The following is a 22,764-nucleotide window of genomic DNA, read 5'->3' as shown; positions in this document are numbered from 1 at the left end:
ACGATATTTGTGTAACTGTTTATCAATACATATGTTTAGTAAAAATACACAAAAATTTATTTTATTGCACACAAACACAAAATAATAACCAATTTTTTATTTAAAAAATATAATGCCCTATGCGATTGGGGTGTATTTTTTTTTATATATATAATTCAATTTTGTTTTTACACCTTTTTTGCATTTAACTTTTATGTGCCCTATGTCATAACGTAACAGGCACAGGTGACAGTTTTTTTTTTTATAGAGACATCGAGGGCTGTTTAGAATTCTAATGTCTCCCCTGCCCTCTGCTACAGCAAATCAAGCACAAGACTGTAAATAATCAGCTGTTTACCCAGCTTTTCAGCAAAGTGTTTGACAGCTCTAAACCTGAAAATGCTCAGTGCTGAGCATTTCCAGGTTCATTCATCACAGAGGAGATCGGGGAGCAGATGCTAGTCTAGGGGAGAAGAGAAACACTTTAGGTCTACTTATTCTCTGCTTCAGCACCAGCAGATGGTGCTCCCCATGCAGGGGACTGTCCCTCTGAGTCCTCATGTTCAACACAGTGCATAAGACCCTGTTTTGGTCTTGATGATGCCAGGATCCTAGACAGCTATAGTGTGGGGGACAAAGTAAATATTCTTTTGAGCTTAATCTAAAACTCAACTCCACTTAAAGTGTTTTTAAGTTACCCTAAAAATTAAAAAAAATAAAATAAAAAATGTATCCGGTCTCTTTAACCACTTTCACCCCCTTCCTGCTCAGGCCAATTTTCAGCTTTCAGCGCTGTCACACTTTGAAGGACAATAGCACGGTCATGCTACACTGTACCCATATGACATTTTTATAATTTTTTTACACAAATAGAGCTTTCTATTGGTGGTATTTAATTTTATTTCTTACAAAAAAAAAAAAAAAAAAAGACTGAAAATTGTGAAAAAAAAAGTTTTTCCTATTTTCTGTGAGTAAATTTCAAAAATAAATAATTTTTCTCCTCCACTGATGTGCGCTGATGAGGCGGCACTGATAGGCTGCACTAATGGGCACTGATGAGGTGGCACTGATGAGGAGGTACTAATATGCCGCACTGATCGGCACTGATAGGTGGCACTGATAGGCGGAACTGATGAGCACTGAAAGGCGACACTGATGGGCACTGAGAGGTGGCACTGATGGACAGGCACAGATGGGAACTGACTGGCAGCACTATGGGCACTGATTCAAACTGTTTTCACTTTTCTGTAATCAGGGCACTGATGATCATTGCCCTGATTACCTGTCCTGGTCTCCCTTGTGAGGAGGAGCCGCTGATCGGCTCTCCTCGCCACACACTTTAACAGTATGAGGCGAGGAGAGCCGATAAACGGCACTTCCTCATTTGCATGTGACCAGCTGTGATTGGACACAGCTGATCACATGGGTAAAGAGTCATGCCACTGACTCTTTACCAAGATCGGGGTCACGCCGTGTCCTAGCAACGCGGCGCGGCCACGATCGCCGCACTGCGCTCCCCCGCAGGTGCGCGAGAGAGGCCGTTCTGGTGTGCCGTCATATGACGGCGTCCCAGAACAATAGTGCACCGCTCCGCCGTCATTTGACGGTGGGCGGGTAGTAGGCGGTTAAAGCATGGTATACAGCACAGTGCTGTGTAATTTGGCCCCTTCTATCACCTGAAATACCCGGCTGACCCTGCCTGGTTCTGTCCTGCCCCCTGTAAACTGACTTTATCATGGCTGCTGAGCCCTGACACCCCGAGGTCAGTTTATGTGCCATCTTCATCCGCAGCTCTTCTCTCCTCCTCCCCCCCTCTCCCTCCCTGCCTGTCAGCTAGTGACAGCGCCCACTCCTTCTTTCCTGCTGCTGAAACTACTTTTAAGATTTCATATAATCCTCTTTGGTTAATAATGCTGTGTGCCCCAGTGTCTGTGTTTAATAAAAAAAAAAAGCAATTCTATACCTGATTTCAGAGTGCCGCCTCTCTCCTCCTCCCCTCCTAACTGACGTCAGCGGGGGATTCTTGGCCCCGCCCACTCTAGCTGTCAGATCAGAAGAGGCGGCCGGTCACGTGAGCGCCAATCGGCGCTGCTAAATCAGGTATGGACTGCATTTTTTTTTTTTATAAAACCCAGATACTGGGTAAACAAAAAAAGCAATATTAACCACAGGGAATTAGAAAAAGGTATGACAATGGCTTAACAACCACTTTAACATGTTTTAAGCAGCTACAGCAACATTTTTTTTTTCTTTTTGGCAAATAGGTTAAAGCCATATGAATAAACCCTAACCACTGTAGCTACATCCACGAGCAGTGATCATTGTATTCTGATGGCTGGGAAACCTCCCGCTGTAAGAATACAATAGCGCAGTGGGAGGGATTCCCACATCAACACTGACTGTGTTGATTCGGGAAAATTGAGCAAATCTGTGGTTGATGGAAAGAAAAAAAATGTGTTGTCTACCTTACAGGAAGTGGATAATAATGGATAAATTGACAGGATCAACAGATAATTAAACAATCAGGGACTCAAAAAAAAAAAACCCCATAACAATACCAATTAACTGCTGTCCAATGCTAGTGACAGACTGCAACATGTACAGTATGTCATTTTTTATTTTTTCCCATAGTTTCCTTTAACAAGCAGAACAAACCTTTTTCTTCTGGCAACAGCTCGCCTTCCCAGCAGGCTGAAATAGAAACTCATCTGAAAATCGCGAACTCTTGAGGATGCTCCACAATTCTCCATCCACTTCCACAGGTTCACCTTCCTTTATGGGACAAGAAAAAAAGAAGTACAACTCTACGATTAGATATTCTTAGCATTAAAAATATTATGTTGAACATTATCTTTTATATTTCAATATCTCGTTCATTTCCAAAACAGCTCAACAAAGTACAAAAAAGTATAGTATTGGGGCTCATGCACATAGGCGCTGTGGCCTGTACTGTGTGAATCAATGGTTTGTATATGTGGCTGGAGCTGCGTGTAGGCAGCCTATGTTAACCTAGGCGGACACAAAAGCTGTACAAACACAGCCACAGGTCCTAATTTGACAGGCGTATGGGTGCAGATGTATGGTCCCAAGCAAAGACAGTGTGCATTCAGGGCCACTCACCCGCACCTGCACAACTGTCAAATTGTGATCTGTGGCTGTGTTCGTACAGTCACTGCATGCTTAGAGTACCAGGTGGCTCGCGCTGCATGAACAATCCAATCATTCACACGGCCAGAGTACCTGTGTGAATGAGTCCCTAGGGCTCATTATTTTTTTAAGGCTTTTATTATTTACTTATTCCATTTTTTTTTTTTTTTTTTAAACTAGGAGAGCAGAGAAAAGCAACACTGGTCCAAAATACCTCTAAAACGAAACCCCCAAATTACTTAAAAAAAAAAAAAAGAAAGAAGTAAGTATATAACAGTATCTCACAAAAGTGGGTACACCCTTCTTTTTTTTTAAATATTTTATTATATCTTTTCATGTGACAACACTGAAGAAACGACACTTTGCTACAATGTAAAATAGTGAGTGTACAGCTTGTATAACAGTGCACATTTGCTGTCCCCTCAAAATACCACAACCATTAAAATCGAAACGCCTGGCAACAAAAGTAAGTACACCCCTAAGTGAAAATGTCCAAATTGGGCCCAATTAGCCATTTCCCCTCCCGGTGTAATGTGACTTGTTAGTGTTACAAAGTCTCAGGTGTGAATGGGGAGCAGGGGTGTTAAATTTGGTGTTATCAATCTCACTCTCTCATACTGGTCACTGGAAATTCAACATGGCACTTCATGGTAAAGAACTCTTTGAAGATCTGATAAAAAAAAAATAAAAAAAAATGTTGCTCTACATAAAGATGGCCTAGGCTATAAGAAGCTTGCCATGACCCTGAAACTAAGCTGCAGCATGGTGGCCAAGACCATACAGCGGTTTAACAGGGCAGGTTACACTCAGAACAGGCCTTACCATGGTCGACCAAGGAAGTTGAGTGCATATGCTCAGCATCATATCCAGAGATTGTCTTTGGGAAATAGACATATGAGTGCTGCCAGCATTGCTGCAGAGGTTGAAGGGGTGTGGGGTCCACCTGTCAGTGCTCAGACCATATGCCGCACACTGTATCAAATTGGTCTGCATGGCAGAAAGCCCATAAACAGTTTGCTGAAGACAAGCAGACTAAGGACATTAAAGCTGGATACACACTATACAACTTTTGTTGTTAGATTTACCTTCAACTACCTAGTGCAAGGGCCTGCCTGATTGCATAAAAATTAAAAGTGTTTAGATTTGACCTCATATGTTTTTGGTAAATCTAAAGGAAAAAAATGTAAAGACAATTGTATTAGTGTGTATGGCCCATTAACGGAACCATGTCCTGTGGTCTGATGAGACCAAGATAAAGACAAGACGCACTTGTCTTTATACTCCTCACCTGGTTGCCTGATGGCAACCAGGTGAGGAGTATAAAGACAAGTGCGTCTTGCCTACAGTCAAGGATGGTGGTGGAAGTGTCATGGCCTGGGGTTGCATGAGTGCTCCAGGCCCTGGGGAGCTACAGTTCATTGAGGGAACCATGAATGCCAACAAGTACTCTGACATACTGAAGCAGAGCATGATCCCCTCCCTTTAGAGACTGGGCCGCAGGGCAGTATTCCAACATGATAACGACCCCAAACACACCTCCAAGACGACCACTGACTTGCTAAAGAAGCTGAGGGTAAAGGTTATCGACTGGCCAAGCATGTATTCAGACCGAAACCCTATTGAGCACCTGTGGGGCATCCTCAAACGTAGGGTTGAGGAGCGCAAGGTCTCTTAACATCTACCAGATCCGTGATGTTGTCATGGAGGAGTGGAAGAGGACTCCGGTGGCAACCTGTAAAGCTTTGGTGAACTCCATGCCCAAGAGGGTTTAGGCAGTGCTGGAAAAAAAATGGTGGCCACACAAAATATTGACACTTTGGGCCCAATTTGGACATTTTCAGTTAGGGGTGTACTCACTTTTGTTGCAAGCGGTTTAGACATTAATGACTGTGTGTTGAGTTGTTTTGAGGGGACAGAAAATGTACACTGTTATACAAGCTGTACACTCACTACTTTACATTGTAGCAAAGTGTCAGTGTTGTCACATGAAAAGATATAATAAAATATTTACAAAAATGTGAGGGGTGTACTCACTTTTGTGAGATACTGTGTGTGTGTGTGTGTGTGTGTGTGTGTGTGTGTGTGTGTGTGTGTGTGTGTGTGTGTGTGTGTGTGTGTGTGTGTATGTATATATATATATATATATATATATATATATATATATATATATATATATATATATATATATATATATATATATATATATATATATATATATTGTGACAGGAAGTCAGGTAAATCTGGGAATGTAGTCACAGAGAGGAGACACATTCCCACCTGGTTTGGAAAGTTCACCAATTACTATAGGGTGTCGGCTGCCAAAGGCAGCAGGAAGGTGTAAAGAAGTTGAAAGGCCTTCAGCTGTTCGGAATGAGGAAATGAAGGCCTCTATAATTTGTCCAGAGGAAGTCTATGGATTGCTGCCTCCTGTCGCCGTGTGGGCTGGGAAAGGAGGTCAGACAGACGTGTGCCCCCTGAAAGCTGTGTGAGCATGGGGAAGACCTCCTAAAGCGATGTGAAGCTGAGGAGGGTAACAAGTGTGAAGACTACTTGAAGTGAGGTCTTGGATCGTTTCTAGGTGAAAAGAAACCAATGGACATTTCCTGTGTGAAGGGGAAATTAACCAGTTTGTGAAGACGTCTCAAGGTGAGAAAACGAACTATTTCTATGTGGAAGAAATAAAGGAATGTTTGCCATGTGCAGAGAAAAGCAAAGAGACATTCTCATTGTGAAGAGTAAAGGGACCTGTTAAATGAACATGTGCTGTGTGAAGAGATAAAACATGGACTGTTGAGTATCCGCTGTAGGATAAGAAAGTCTGCCCAACAGTAGGTTGGAGACAGACTCTTAGGTAGGTTCCAGTGTGAGAAGGTAGCCGCCCACAGAGGCAAGGATTTATTTTGTCTTTTATTTTATTTTGCTGGTTTTGACGCTTGCAGTCTGGTGAAGAAGATTGCATTAATAAACCAAACTGTTGTTTGCAACCAGTTCTCGGATATCTTCTTGTGAAAACGCACCCCCCAAAGGGGTCATCCATGCCCGCCACCGAGCTAATCCCTCACAATATATATATATATATATATATATATATATATATATATATATATATATATATATATATATATATATATATATATTTATTTGAATCAATTGACAATCAATATATGTGTCAAACTCATCAATATACTGTACCATAAGTGTATAAATATGACATTACATACAAGAAATCCAATATTGTGATACACTAATGTGCAAGTTACGCATCAATAAAGTGCAAGATGCTCAATAAAACTAAGTGCAACATTATGAAAAAAAAAAAACCCCAATACGAATAAAAATAATAGAAAACAGTCACAAAAAAAGTCCATTAAGTGCCAAACTTCAAATGTTGATAACTTCCTTGTTAAAGGTGATTATTATGCCTGTGGATGTGCCACCCAGTGTGCCATTAAGAACTTGTGTTCAATCCTGAAGCGGCAGGTGAACAAAAAAAGCCCCCCCACAAATTCTGACAAACTCCAAGCATTAAAAACCATTGTAAAGTCTTGTTTTTTTTCCCTATAAAAATAACAAACATGCTATACTTACCTGCTCAATTGCACAGGGTGGCTGGGATCCCTCTCTTCTGTGATCCTGCCCCCTTCCTCCTGTTTAGTGCCCCCAAGAGCAAGCAGCTTGTTGTGGGTGGCACCCGAGCTGAGTCGCAGCTTCCTGTGTCCATTCGGACACTGAGCTATGCATCTGCCCCACCCCCTCTCTCCTGATTGGCTAGCTGACTTTGATTGACAGCAGCGGCAGCCAATGGCGACACTGCTGTGTCTCAGCCAATCAGAAGGGAGAATTTCGGGCGGCTGAGACACTCATGGACATCGCTGGACAGAGAGGGACCTCAGGTGTTAGGGGGGCTGAGGGCAGCTGCTGTACACAGAAGGTTTTTTATCTTAATGCATAAGGATAAAAAACCTTCTGACTTTACAACTCTTTTAAGTATACAAGAATGAGCTTCCATCAGTCAGGATGTGGGCCAGAAGTTGATTGACAGCATGCCAGGGTGAATTACAGAGGTCTTAAAAAAGAAGGGTTAACACTGCAAATATTGACTCTTTGCATAAACTTAATGTAATTGCCAATATAGGCCTTTGAAACTTATGAAATGATTGTAATTATACTTCAGTATACCATAGTACCATCTGACAAAATATCTAAAAACACTGAAGCGGCAGACTTTGTCAAAATACATTTTTGTGCAATTCTCAAAACTTTTTGCCACGGCTGTAAATCTCAGGAATGGATGTACCAAAATACAAGTTATTGGCAGGTAAAACAGCTCTCTTAGGCTCCTTTCACACTAGTGCGACTTGTCCCGCGATTTTGGACCGCAAAATCGCATGAAAAGTCGTTTTCCATTATTTTCAATGAGCCCCATTCATATCAGTGCGTTTTGAAGTCGCACCGACTTCAAAAGTAGTTCCTGCACTACTTTGCCACGATTTTAATGCATTTTGAGGCATATAGCCTTGCCATTGCTTTCAAAATCGCGGCAAAGTCGCGTCATAATCGCACTGCAAAATCGCGGTAAAATCGCGTTGCATAAGTGTGAAAGGGGCCCTATTTGTATTCCATCTGCGTATGTAGCGTACCTTCCTAAACTATTCAATTGATTTATATGCAATAAGGCAGGCTTATTAATAGAAGGTAAAAGTTAAGGTCAATAATCTATGTAAGGCCCCTTTCACACAGGCGGACCGTTCAGATCCACCTGTCCGTTTTTTTGGCGGATCTGAACAGTCCCCCCATGCATTCCTATGGGGCATCGGATGTCAGCGGAGACATGTCCGCTGACATGTGACCCGATCCGATCCGTAAAATCTGGACGGATGGAAATCCTATTTTCCATCCGTCCAGCGGATTGGATCGGATGGGATTGGGTGAGAACGGACTGACGGCCCGTTGACATCCGATTGCCCACATAGAGATGCATGGGGAACTGTCAGCTGTGTCTCCGCACACAGCGCGGAGACACAGCTGTCCTCCTGCTGCTCAGCGGGGGATCGGCGGCTCGATCCCCCGCTGAGAAAAACGGACTCCGTCCAACGGACGGAGTGTGTGAAAGGAGCCTAATTTTTCCAACTCGTATATAGTTTTAATTGGTAGGGATTGATGGGTCTTTGGTGTAGGCGGAAGCCAATTATCCAACTAACACATGGAGCATATACTAATGGCCGTACACACGATCCGAAAATTGGACGACAGATTGCTTGTTTTTCTTTGCATGCTAGTGGCATATTGAAAATGAATTGTTTATTAAAGTTATGAAAATTCTCATACAACAGAATAAAAAATCAGAAGTGATGTAATGTGTTGTAATGTATTTTTGAACGACATCTGTACTAATTACACTAAAATTGTACGAGAAAACATTTTGTGCTTGACTGATCGGATAATATCTGATGAAATGTTGTGATCGGCTCTCGAAAGCTGTTTACCAACGATCAGATTATCATATGATCTTTTTAAAAGCGGTATTATTCGTCCAGTTTTTGGATCGAGTGTATAGGCAATAACTCGCTTCAAATAGGGTCCTTGGTTAAAATCAAATCTAAGACCCCAGCAATGTAAGGCAAGAGTGCTAATTACCTATTCACTGTGCTGCTTATTTTTGGCTACCTCATGTGAAAGTTCAGCTGCTGCCAGTAAAAGGAGCGAATGAGTGGAGCATGGGGGTGTCTCTCTACCCTCAGGTGTTCTCAAATCAGCAAGCTCTAATATTTGGAGACCTGTGATCAGCACTCAGGCAGCTCAAATGGTGATATAATGCCGTATGTAAGACAATCACAATGCCATTTGATTCCATGGTGCTGTGCTAATAAAAATAATAATATTAATAACATACTTCACACAATTAAATTAAATATACAATGGGTTACCTTAAAAGTGACATTTGCATCAAACTGTATTTCACTCTCACAGCCCGTGATTCCTCCATTATAAATAACCTGACCCTTTTCATTCACAGAGCCCTTAGGGAGCTTGAAGAGGCGAAATGTAGCAGAGACAAACTTGTAGTCACCTAAAACCCAGAAACAAGACAGAATAGGTCACACAATGAAATGAAAAATTCTCACATATTTTTCATGCCATCATAGAAAAGCTTTTGCTCCAAAAAAGGCAATAGAGTTTGGTCACAGTAAGCTGGCTGTATATAGATGTGGGAAACCAGAAATACAGACATGGCCAATTCCTTCTTCTCAATTAGAAGAGGGAAGGAAGGGGATAACCACATGTGTTCCATGGTCTGTTGGAAGAGCCTCAGGTGAAACATCAACCAGCAGCAGTACTACAGCTAATGTACAGATATCTCTCTGTCCACCTTCTCCGGCTAGCCTAACCTACCTGCTCAATATTGCTGATTTCATGGTGGGACTAGAAAAGATTGGTTTAGTAGCAAATCCAGCCTTTTATACCTTTTTAATACATTACCCAGAACTAAGCCTGCAGCAGTTACAGTGACGTCTAGCCATTGCATCACAGGAGGACCAGACTAGTTCCTACGCTGCCTTTAAGCTTAGTACACACAAGCAGAAAATCGAAAGAAAAATACCACTTTCAAAGTGATTGTACAATAATCTGATCATAAATTCACAGCTTTCGAGAGCCGATCATGACAGTTCATCCGAAATTATCTGAAGGGACAAACACAAAACATTTTCACGTATAATACCATTAATTCCATGCCATCTTCCTCACTGCCACCCTAGCCAGTCTGTTGCTGTCTATAATGCCAATGTGTGTGTGATCTTGCATGATAAAAACACAAATATTTGGAATAGAAATTATTTCTTTGGCCATATCTCCTCAAAACAAAGTTACCTTATTATTTAACAAGTCACTGTTTCAAGGGTAGGGTAAGGTAGAGTTTCAAGACAGCAATCGCTTTTATTGTCCCACTGCCTACAAGTCAGATAACACATCAAGGTCTCTGGTTGTGCAGTAAACTGAAGAAAAATTCCAATAGAACAATGAAACAATAGGGATCCAAACCTTCCGTTAATCATTAAAAGTGAAGATAGAAAAGGTTTAGCACTTGGAACAGTTAAAGCAGAGCTCCACCCAAAAGGGGTAGCTCCGCTTGTTTGCCTAAACCCCCCCCCCCACATTTGCCACCTTTCAGGATGGAAGGGGGGGGGGGAGCGGGTACCTGTTTTTCACAAGTACCCATCCCTATTTCCTGGAGACCTCGCCCCGGCAAGGTGCCCCAGAAGTTTGGTCCCCCCCTCCTCTTTCCACAGCTGCTGGGCCATTCAGAAAGCACAGCAAGCTTCGCAAATGCACAGTAGGGAACCGGCAAGGCTTCACTGCCGGTTTCCCCCAGCCGGGATGGGCGGCGGCAGCAGAAACCGAGAGCTGATTGAAAAATCGTCCGGGTGCTGACATCGTGGGAATCAATGGACAGGTAAGTGTCCTAATATTAAAAGTCAGCAGCTACAGTATTTGTAGTATCAAGTCTATACAGCCAACAGGTATTACTCTAGACTATATGGTCGTGGACCCAGAGGTCACGGCAGTAGTTGCTGACTTTTAATTTTTTGGTAGGGGGGCTGGAGCTCCTCTTTAATAGGCATTAAGCCTGATCACTAATTAGATATCTTACAATTTTACCATAGCCATTATTACTTAAGTGTGTGACAATTGTTGACATATCTGTGCTAGAATTCAGACTTGCACCTATCTTGCCACCACCATTGAAAAAAATCAGATGGCAGTGTAAAACTTTCTAAAGAAAGCTTCTGTAATGTAAAATAAATATATGGCTGAGGGGTTTAGCCGAAAGCAATGCGGTTGTTATGGGCCAGAGTATTGGATAACTCTTTGAGAAACACAATAAGCTGGCAGGTCATTCAAGCCAATGGTACCCATCAAAACTGAGTTATCTGGATGAATTCAGTGCTAAGCAAACTTAGGAAGGTATAGAATGGCAGCCACAATTAATACGCACCTTGCACATGTTAAAATCAGCTGCACAAAGTAGGCAATATAATAAACATAATAGACCCACCAATAACTTCTTCAAGGTCCTTGTTATTCACTGTGATGTAACTGGAGGTGACTAGCCGTGGGGGGCTGAAACCAATTTCTTCTGCAATCTGATAAAGTTCTTCCCAGCAGAGGGCACCACTAATGCATTCTCCTGTATAAAGACAAAAAAAAGGAAACCTGTAGTCACTTTTCTTTGTGTTTTGTTACAATCAACTAGAACAGCTACACTGACAAATGTACAAAATTTAGGGACGCTCAGCATCCCGCCCCCCCCACCTCTTGATTGGGTATATACTCCTTAAGCATTCATCGGAAAAAAAAAAATCTCTGGGAATTGATGGTTAATCTGTTGGTACCCAAGATGTTAGTATAATATCTCAGATTTCTGTTATTGAAACATTTACTTTAGCTTCACTAATCTCTAAGGCCCCTGTGCCTTGTCTTTATTGTATCTCAGAGTTATCATTTGTAATACGTATCCTATGTTGACTTGTCCATTTTATATTTGTGTACTGTGTTCTCTACAAAATAAAACTTTTATTAAATAAATACGCTCAGCGTGCACCAATGCTGCCCTAAGGTCCCTAATTATTAATAGACCAGTATCTGAAGGGGGAGCAATGTGAGAACATGAAACAGCCAATTTGAACATTGCAAACTTACAAACTGTTTTATATAAATTGGTGGCGGTAAAATATTGAAAATGTAAAATCAGCCGACTGGCAAGGTTCTTATAACAGAAGAGACCCTAGTGTCCTATGTCCCTACTGCCTGTCAGCAGGTAATGTGATCTGAGCCGCACATACGCAATGTGCTGCAGGGATGTGACTCCCATGCGCATGCGCAGGACTGACATCACCCCAACCCAGCCATTTAAGGAGCCGAAAATACAATACCTGGAAGGAACACCGGGGGAAAATGAAAGCAGTGGGGTAGCTGTGACAGCTCTGTGCTGGAGGGCTCCATTTGCAGGTAAGTCTGTCATACTGTGCTAGTGTGTGGTGCATACTAGTATAATATGTCTTAAACCTGCTGGTGGGCCAGCTTTTTTATTTTTAAGACTTGACTTTACCATTTTAAGTGTACGTAAAGCTTTTCTTGTAGTTTGCATAGAGTGGAGGGTTAAGTTCCTATCATATTCTTTTGCTGCCTGTGTTCTATTTCTTTTCTCTTCCGCTGATACAACAAGAAGGGTGAGGAAACCTCTCTGAAGTAAGGAGATCCTATTTTTGACAGTTGTTGGAGATTTTCTCTCACTTCCTGTTCTGGTGAAAAATTACAATTTTGGATTTTCCCACTCATTCAGTGCTGGTTACCGATGGTCGCAAGGACAAACGGGGATTCTAACCCTTGTCTACTCTAAACTAAAAAAAAAAAAAAAAAAAATATTGGTTTTGAATATACTTTCATTATCAACTACAGGGTGCATTCATGACACTCAGGTTATAAAACACTGCATGCGTGTTAGCAGCCTTTGTATAATTGCCTTGGCTGTGTTGTCCCCTTTTGGCTAGCAGAGATGGATGAGGTGTCTCGCCCATTTGCCATTTAGCAGTGTGTGCACTCTGAGCTCCCCTGTCATTCAAGTCTGTTTCATATGAACAACTAACTGATCTTTGGGCCACTTTAAACCAGCTTGCCACTTGCAAGTTGTAAATATTAATGTCATATTTTATACTTATCTGTTGAAAAAGATTTTTATTTTGAAACACTGAACACAAAAGAAGACATAAAAAGTATACATTTTCTTTATGACAACACTGCATACACAGCTGGAAAAAAAAATGTTCCACTTCCAAAAATAATTAGGGAAAACTAGTAAATGGCAGACACTTGTAGATAATGGAGAAGGACAACATACAACAGTAAGGTGATAACAGCGGAGACTGAGTGAGCCTTCTCCATTTATCCTGGGTTCACACTATTGCGAACACAGATATCGCATGTAATTCACATTGCATTGCTATGCAGATCACATGCGAGGTCTGTGCGATGTGAATTCAGCCATACAGTTTGAATGGCTGAACTCGCATTGCATTTGCACGAAAATCCCTCACTGAAATCAAATTTACAGGTTGCACTGCGATCTGCGAACCGTTCTGAGGGTATCATTACCTTTGCATTGACACCTGCAGCGGTTCACAGAGGGCAGTGTGCACTGCCTACGGGGGAGAGGTGATGCGGTAACCCGCACTAGAATCGCGCTGGTTCCCGCATCGCAGTAGTGTAAACCCATGCCTAATAAAGAATGTACTGAATATTTGTTTCACTGCAACTGGATACAGACATACAGAAGTCTCCCACTAGTGTCAGACTATGAGCAACAATAAGATATAACAAGAGGAGACATGCCGCATTAGACAGGCCAATACATGGGTTAATTATCTAGAATATCATTATTAAAGCTATCTAAACCCAAAAACATATATTGACGCCTACCAGTCCTTAGATGTAGTGACCACATGCATTTTCTGCCAGTAGCATACCTGAACTGCCTGTCCTAGTATGACATTGTTCATTCATCTTACTGTATCAGGATGACAGATAGTCCTCTTAGTCCTCAGAACAATTGATAACAGTGTAGCACAGGAAGATATTAGCAGATTAACAGGTATTTATTGCATTTATAAAGCAGGTAAAACAAAGTGTTTTCAAATGTACATTAACATGCCAAAAGGAACCCATTACGGGAAGCCCATTTTTAGCATTTATTGCAAATCTGCCAGTACTAATTCTATATACTTTTCCCAAAACAATAAAAGTTAAATTAACTTTTGTAGACTTAAAGTTCTTAAGAGAATTACATAAAGCTATAAGCCTTTGGGCAAATAGTACACAATCGAAAATGGTTGAGAGGTTGACATGAGAAAAGAAGGATGGGGATCCCAGGCTTACATGAACATTTACAGCCAAGCATTAACCTAATCACAGAAAAGGACAGTTATAAATGTTTAAATGTCTCTAAAATAAACATGTAAAGATCAAGGTAAAGCGGACCTTCACCATTAAGGGGAAATTCCACTTTATGTACTCCCCCACTCCACTAAATTTTTGCATGTGATAATTTTTTTGGGGAGTGGGTACCTATTAAAGCTACTCTTGCGCTCGGATCACCTAAGCGAACCGAGGGGAATTTTAGCCTCCCCTCTTTGCCCACAGCCTTTTTTTGACACGTCACAGGTCCCAAAAGGCTGCGGGACAATTCACAAGTGCAGCACAGATCGCGCATGTGCAGTGAGAAGCCAGCTGTGAAGCTGCAAGGAGTCACAGATGGTTTCCTACAGTAAACATGCTGGTATCAGGGACCCGAAGTCTGGTGAAAAACCGGTCTGGGTGAGGATGGTGCTAGATCCCTGGACAAGTAAGTGTGCTTTTATTAAAATTCAGCAGTTACAGCTTGTAGCTGCTGACTTTTATTTTTTTCCTTTATAGGGTGAAGATCCTCTTTAATGGAAACAACTGTATCAGTATGTTTCAAATATCAAGGAACCTTTTCCAAAGTCGAACCAACTTGTGTCGGATCAGTTAACAGGCTCTCATAGGGAAGCATTCATTTGTACACATCATGCGACATGTGCTCCCAAAGTTGGAGTTGCACCAGTGTGAACCAGGCCTAAGAACTATAGTAAGTATGTCCTTCTACCTTCAGTAAGCAGAGCAGATAGAGTGCAATGGTACATTTTTCTAAAGTATGTAAAAATCTAGTTAAAAATGCAGCTCCCTTGCGTGACCAGTCCTCTCCAAAAAGACACCGAGCTATAGGAGAGTTTTCCTTCTTATTTGCTTCCAAGACTACATTTCCTAGTATACCATAGCATTGGCGTGCTTATAGGTCACGATTATATCAATCAGCCAGGTGGGGTGAGCCTGGGGTTATTGGGTCAGGATTGAAGAGCCCTTCTGAGCCCTGCACTTCCCAAGATTAATATGCCCTGTGGTACCAGTAACCTACTGGTGTCCGGTAAGCAGGGAAGAGACTCTTACTGGAAATTTATAGGTGTGTTACCCTCCACTAGTAGCATTGTAAACACATAGGAAAAAAGTAGAAAAAAATACATTTGATAATATTTTTATGTACAGAGTTTTTCATGTGTTCTGGAGTTCTGCTTTACTGTACTAATCTAGAGTGCAAGGCTGAGACCTGGTGAAAGCAGCTTCTTTACATGTATGCCAAGAAAAAGGTACTGTTTTACTTAAAAAAATAATAAATGTGATTTGATAGTAATGACTTGTGTCCATTGATACAGGTACCAAAAATAAAGTGGGATAACAAGATACTGTACTTGGCTAGTATAAGTTTCCATAATATTTGGATAACCTCTTTAAAGAGATATGCAGTATATTGGTGATATCCCGGATTTCATAGCTCATCATGCAGAAATCTTATTATGTTGACAATATATATAATACTGAATATACCACCGATATGGTGCACTTACCCCACAGAACTTTGTTTTGCTTTAATTCATTAGGAACTGGCTTGTCAGAGTAGACATCACTAAAGTACATCTCTCCACCATCCTGCAAAACACAACGTTCTCTTAAATGCTGTGACATTGAGGACTGCAGATAAAATGAGAAATATCTCCTCTGTTTGGGATGTGATAGACTATTGACCCGTTTTTCATCCTGCTGTGCTTTTTGTAGGGGAAGGAGACTGCTCAAATCACTTAGCAGTGGTATTCCTACCACCGCTAATATGACAGTTTCAACTCTCAGGGATGCTGGTTGTTAAGGAGCCGGCACCCACCAGCATCCCAACAACCCGTGACTCATTTCTGCCCTTCTCATCCATCTATTAGCTGTGAAATCCCAGCAACAAATCCTCAACATTCCCTGCCCACAGATCCCCACAACCACTGGGCCAGGGTCCTGACATAAGGTAAAAGATTTAATATATAACATATGTAAATCTCATAAAATGACATGAACAGAATTATTTTTATTTTTATATTTTCATATTTTATATTTTGTCACTGTAGCACCAGTGAACACTTATATACTAACCTACACTTTTACCCCTATAGAAATCACTGGAGATTAACATCTGTGACATCACAACTTAATACCTTAACTAGCTACATGTACCCTGGAATGTTTATCTGGTACGCACCTGGGCCGTGGTGTGGGCCCCTACAGCTCCCGGAATAGACTTCTTGGCTTTTGGATCACTGTCCATACTACCCTTTTAAGACTGACCCCATTTTGAATACTAATTTGAGATGCATCTGCTCCTGATGAGTGGGAATGTCCACGAAACGCGTTGAGCCTAATATAGATGTGTCCCCCTACAATATTTTATATTTGGACTTTATACAGTATATCGTCAATGACCTCTATCCCAATGTATATTTCACCAATTTTGTATGATTCTGCATCTAAGATGTTCCTCATTGCCTCTTTGACTGTAAGTCACATGTATGTAACCTTATGCATCATGCATGTTCTGTTCATGTTACATATGTTATATATTAAATCTTTTACTTTATGTCAGGTGACTGTACTCATCTATCATGCCCACCGACTCCACACACCTCACACAAAGTCCCGCCTCCCCCCCCCTTCTCGTTTTATCCTACTAAAATTATTGGGTTATCGGCTTCCTTAAAAGTAATACCAATATTACGTTATGGATATTTATATTTATTATGACATATTGTACCCAATATGCCGACCCCATTGTACCTTTCCAACTACCCATTTTATCCCCCCCCCTCCCCTTATATATACCTAATTAGGGATGGAGAGAATTAGCCTTGGATGGCCATTGCCTCATATAAAGTCCCAATTGTCTTGTCACGGTTGGTTTTTGTTTGTCTTTTGTCTCTTGTTCATGCATTTAAGGGTCTGATAAGGATTTTGGGTGGACCTCATGCCATTTTTTTTTTTGCATTAGGTCCCTCTTAAAATTTTACCTAAAGGGCCTGATTTGGATTGTGGCGAAACCCCCACACCATTTATTTTTTTTTTCAGAATCCCTGAGCAACAGCTGAATGAGCAGGGCAGGGATGAGCCACTGGTTGTCAGCATGCCTTCGGGTGCCAACTCCCTAACCTACACAAAACGTTTTACATGCGTTTTTGATGAATTTCCATTGAGATCTATGGGGCCAAAACTGTGCTGCGCACTAAAGTAGGAACTGTATCCTTTCCAAAAACATGCTGCACTGCATAGAGGTGGACAGGCACCATGGCAAATGTGATTTTGATTGCTGTGCAATAATATGCGACAAAAGTCACCTCTGAAATCAAACTAGTGTAAACGGGGGCTTAGATGCAAATCAGGTTGCTTGTTATGCTGGGTATACAAGGAAACTTTTTTTTTCCATTCAGCCAGTGAGTTGAACGAAAGAAACTGACAGATTCCCGCATTCACACAAGTGTTGTGGATGCAGGGATCTCTCCCGCTGCCCTATTGTATTTTGACAGTGGGGACTCCAGGACTCCTCCCGTCAAAATAAACAGATCCGAGCTACAAAATGACTGTCTGTGTCCAGGGCTGATCACTCGCATGTAATCACTGCATAAGCGAATACAGCTGATGGCTAATTGAATGCAGTATAATCAATCTGTCCCCATGCTTCTGTTTAACATTGCCTAGCTGTGCGCCAGAATTGATAAGATGTTCATCATACTAGTTTTTTCATTGTCAGTTTCCTATAAAGAGAAAATACTGTATAATGGCTTTTGATCAATTTTATTGAATAGTTACACACACTGTACATTACCTTTAGCACTCGATAAGCTTCTCTTAGCACAGCTTTCTTATCTGGAGAGAGGTTTATGACACAGTTGGATCTGTCGTAAAGCACACATACATTTGTAAGACTATCAATTCAGAAATTCCCTCATTAACATACAAGGCAGGATCCAAGTCTTGAGATCTTTAACCCTTTATTAGAATAGACATTGTTCAAATCTAGTTTACAACTGATACAACCTTAGGTTGTTAGCTCCTTGAGGGCAGGGACTGATGAGAATGTGCAATGTATATGTAAAGCGCTGCGTAAATTGACAGCGCTATATAAGCACCTGAAATAATAAATAATAAGATCTGTCAGCACAGTACAACTAGGCTGAGAATAAGTAAACCTTTAGTGAATCTCTAATTCTCTTTTAGCAGGGTCCACAATAAAAAAACAATCTGCAGCAGGGGCTGGTAACCCTTGGCACACGTTCCAGACATGGCCTATGATAATGTCAATATTCTCATTGCACACATTCCTGGATTAGGCTCAGAAGTGATGGGTGCTGCAGCAACAACCACCTGGAGACTGGGGACATCACAGGTTAGGTATATTTTTGCAAGCACACCAGGGATCAAGTCTCGTCCCAAAGCTTTATTGTAGAATTATCACATCACCATAGAGAGAGTGCAACATTTCGGAGCCACACAAGATCTCTTCATCAGGCATGTGATGGCAAACCTGAACAAAGGGTCCTGCGTGGCTCCAAAACATTGCACTCTGTCTACTGTGATGTGATCAGTCTTTATAAATAAAATAAAGCTTTTGGACGAGAGTTGACGATCCAATGTGTGCTGGCAAAAATGTACATAGACATGGCCAATGACTGCATTTATGAGAGCACATTATCCTGGTTGTTAACTGTCCCTATTGCTGAAAGAGAAATGAAAGGAGGGGGACTCTGAGGACTCTGAAGAAGGGGGGGGGGCTCTGTTTAGTTAGTATTTTCTAAAAGTAGTAGTCAGTGAAGGTGCAGAAATTGGGGACTAATCTGAGGTGTAAAGGTGCTGGAATTGGGGCTGATTAGAGGTGTGATGGTTAAGGCACTGAGGTGATCTGAGGTATGAAGGTGCAGAAATTGGGTCTGATCTGGGGGGTCTAATGTTGCAGAAATTGTGGTGATGTGAGATGTGAAGGTGGAGAATATAAAACGAATACAAGAGGGAGCATAATAAATGTGCCCTTTTTTATTGAACATTAATTGCCTCAGTTGGAGCTTTTGATTAGTTTTTTATTGAACATTAGTTTTTTATTAGTTTTTTATTGAACATTAATTGCCTCAGTTGGAGCTTTTGATCAGTTCTTGGTCTATAGAACCTGTACAATCGCTCATTGTCTGCACACAAAGAATTTTTAGTCTATTTTTCGAATACTTTTTCTAGAGCACGGATCATCTTGATATTCAGTTCTCTGATCACTTTATAGATCAACTTAGCACTTTGGCACATTTTTTCTGCACTTGTCACTTTACCTTTCCATTTTATATTTATCACTTTATTGATTTTGCCATTTATTGCTTTATTGAGCCTTTGAGGAATATCCTCCATATTTTATTACTGCATTTTATTACAATATTGTTTTATTGATATTTAGTACTGTGATGTATGGTTCACCTTTTTAAAGAGGTTTCAGCGCTGGTTTTTCTCTCAAATGTATATCTTATCGTATGTGGTGACACTACAGAACTGGCTGCAGGACCTCTGGTGCTCCATTTATCTATCTCTTCTTTTCTCTGATTCCTATCTCTCTTGTGGTAGCGCATAGATATTAATTTACCACATCCTCTTATTAGACACACAATTAGAGTTTTCCCAAAAATGTTTAAACAGTTCAAGTTAACAAGAGAGGAGTCTGTCCTATTCCCAGTACAGTACTAGGAAACCCCCAATTTACTCCCGGATACCAAGATAAGGTATTTAAAAATTTGATGGAAACCGGATAATTTCAGATGGTAAATCATCGCTTTCTAACACCGGCAGGATGGCCCTCAGAGAAAGAGTTAATGGAACCTACAGGAGACTTCCGATTGGGCTATTGGAGAGCAATCCAACTTAAACATTTTTTTAAGTCTCTACCAATACCTAATCGGGAAGACTTAGAGATGACACCATTTGAGGAGATTTGTTCACAGAAGGGGGTGCTGACACATACCATATCCAGGCTGTATGCAATGATGATCGGACAAGGCGACAATTAACAACCCTCTTATATTACCGAGTGGGAGAGGGAATTAAATTATACCTTTTCCACAGTAGAGAAAAGTCGAATATTCCGGTCTACATTTGCAACATCTATATGTACAAAATTACAAGAGGTAAATTATAAAATCTTATCTAGGTGGTATCAAACTCCGGTGAAAATGAATAAAATCTCACAAGTAAATACGGATAGATGCTGGAGATGCAGAGAGGTAAGAGGGACTTTATTACATATTTTTTGGTTGTGCCCAAAATGGAAAAATTCTGGGAACAGATCTGTGAAATAATACAGACTTTCACAGAGCACCGGATAGTGATGGACTCAGCCTTCTTCCTCCTCCATATGTCTAACTTTCCAAGGAATCAATACAAAGACTCGATAATTCCCCATTTATTAAATGCGGCGAAAATGTGTGTTCCACTGAAGTGGAAAAGTGACGTGGCCCCTGACATTAATATGTGGATTAAGAAGGTTGAGAAAATTAACAAATGAGAAAATCTTGCATTAAGGTGTCCTTTTATGAAATGGAGATGAGCAGTGATCCTGCTGATCACAGCTCATTTCCATTCATTCTCAGTTTATGAAACAGAAATGATCGGGGGAGAACATGTTCTCCGCTGATCATCTCTTCACATGGGAATCTGTCATTGACTGACACAGAAATGGCCAGGCTATGAAGCTGCGATCCCCGCACTTCACTGGCGATCTGGGTCAGAATTCACACTCCCGGGTTCACCAGCCTGGAGCTTGTGAAGCGGGGAGTGAAGACAGAATCGGGGGAGAACTGAGGGGGAAAAAGGAAGATTATGGACTTCCTTCTTCCTCGTTCAGACCCCCCAACACAGTAATCATGTCCCCCTGCCATATTTATGTATATATATACATGTATATATATATATATATATATATATATATATATATATATATATATATATATATACACACATACTTGTAGATATATATTTAATGTGTATATATATATATATATACAATGTATGTGTGTGTGTATTCAGTGTATATATATATTTATGTAAGGGGACTATTATTTATTAACCTTGTGTACTCAGCAGTGATAATTTATCTCTGCTTGTTAAAGCGCGCCAGGGATTTTCATACTACTGTAATCTCGCTTTGTCTCACGAGATTACAGACGCCCCATTGACTTCTACACAGATCTCAGAGAAAACCGTTCTCCTCTGATCACCCTGGGCGAACTGAAGTTCTCCAATTCATAAAATGGGTGCCAGATGTGATCATTTTCCCCGGAGAACTGTAGAGAAGCCAACGGAGAAAAAAATTCACCCGTTCATAAAAGGACACCTTTATGCTAATCATAAACTAGATAAATATAAGTCGAGATGGAGTGGTTGGAATAATTTTGTCATCTCGAAGAGAAAGGAGTCTGTATGAGGGACAAGTGAGATGGACGATACAAGAAGCACAAAGAGGTCCCCCCCCCCCTTTTTTTTGGGGGGGGGGGGGTTGTTTTTGTTATGGGTTTTGATTTTGTTTTGGGTTTGATTTCAAATTTAGAGAATGGATCCTAGATCGTATCTGAAGAGACATAATCATTTGGGAAAAATATAAGTAAAGGAGTAAACTTGTAGTTTTTTGTAGAATTGTAAATGTTATGCTTTTTCTTTTTATTATAATGTATATGTTACATGACATGATGATTGTATATAATTGATAAAAATAAAAGATTTAGAAAAATAAACTTACTAATTTTCTTTTGTGAATAAGAGTGTAAAGTTGACATTTTATTTTTCTTTTATATGTAGCTGGCACCCTGAATTTCTTTGAAAACATTTTTTGCTACACTATGCTCAAAAGGTTGCCTAACCCTAATCTTTAGTAAAACCAGCCAAACATAATTGAATGAATACCTCTTTAATCATTAATTTCCTGCGACCATGTGACTCTTACTGCACTGTTCCACTCTGTAAGTACAGGTCAGTGATCGGTGCTCCGTTGTAGTGGATCGCGTATATTACCCAACTGCTTTACACCGCGCTGACAGAGAGGTTCAGTGGATGAGACACTGACAATCAAATGCTCTGGCACACCCTGCAATGTCATTAAAGAAAGCCTGCACACAGAGACCGCACTAGATAAATGTAGAGAACCAGAGCAAGGCCCATACTGCATATGTAAAGTGATTGTTAAGGAAAAAAATGTTATACTTACCTGCTCTGTACAGTTTTTTTGCACAGAGCAGCCCAGATCTTGCCATTTTGGGTCCCCTGCTTAGGCACTCTGGGCTCCTCTCCCTTGCTGAGTGCCCCCATAGCAAGCCGCTTGCTGTGGGGGCACTTGTGTGTGCTTGCTCCAGAGCCTGCTCTCTCTCTGTCCATAAGTTACAGAGAGTGCACCTCAGACCTGCCCCCCACCTTACTGGCTGTGATTGACAGCAGCGGGAGCCAATGGCTCCTGCTGCTGAATCTCACCCAATTAGGAGGAAGAGACCGGAGAGCCTTGGGTCTCATGCACATCACTGGATCGAGATCAGGCTTAGGTAAATATTAGAAGGGCTGATGGGGGAGCTGCACACTGAAGGTTTTTTTACCATTTATGCAACAAATGCTTGAAAGTAAAAAACCTTCAGCCTTCACAACCACTATGTTTTATTTGGAACACTGGACTGTGTTTTTGGTTTT

General features: G+C 41.0%; 1 protein-coding gene across 1 annotated transcript in view; it reads right to left on the bottom strand.

Moving 5' to 3' along the window:
* Positions 1-22,764, bottom strand: part of LOC309563788 (arsenite methyltransferase-like) — a 54,469-nt gene that overhangs the window by 2,793 nt on the left and 28,912 nt on the right. Inside the window, exons 6-10 of the mRNA XM_082268401.1 lie at positions 17,891-17,960; positions 15,603-15,684; positions 11,183-11,314; positions 9,054-9,196; positions 2,635-2,751 (exon numbers count right to left, since the gene is read on the bottom strand). Coding sequence (XP_082124527.1) covers positions 2,635-2,751; positions 9,054-9,196; positions 11,183-11,314; positions 15,603-15,684; positions 17,891-17,960 — 544 coding nt within the window. The remainder of the gene's footprint in view (positions 1-2,634; positions 2,752-9,053; positions 9,197-11,182; positions 11,315-15,602; positions 15,685-17,890; positions 17,961-22,764) is intronic.

This window comes from Pelophylax lessonae, assembly GCF_965119305.1.
Source record: "Pelophylax lessonae genome assembly, chromosome: 9".
NCBI classification, from domain to species: Eukaryota; Metazoa; Chordata; class Amphibia; order Anura; family Ranidae; genus Pelophylax; species Pelophylax lessonae.
Note: the sequence above shows the minus strand (reverse complement) of the source record. Positions and strands in the feature narration are given on the sequence as shown.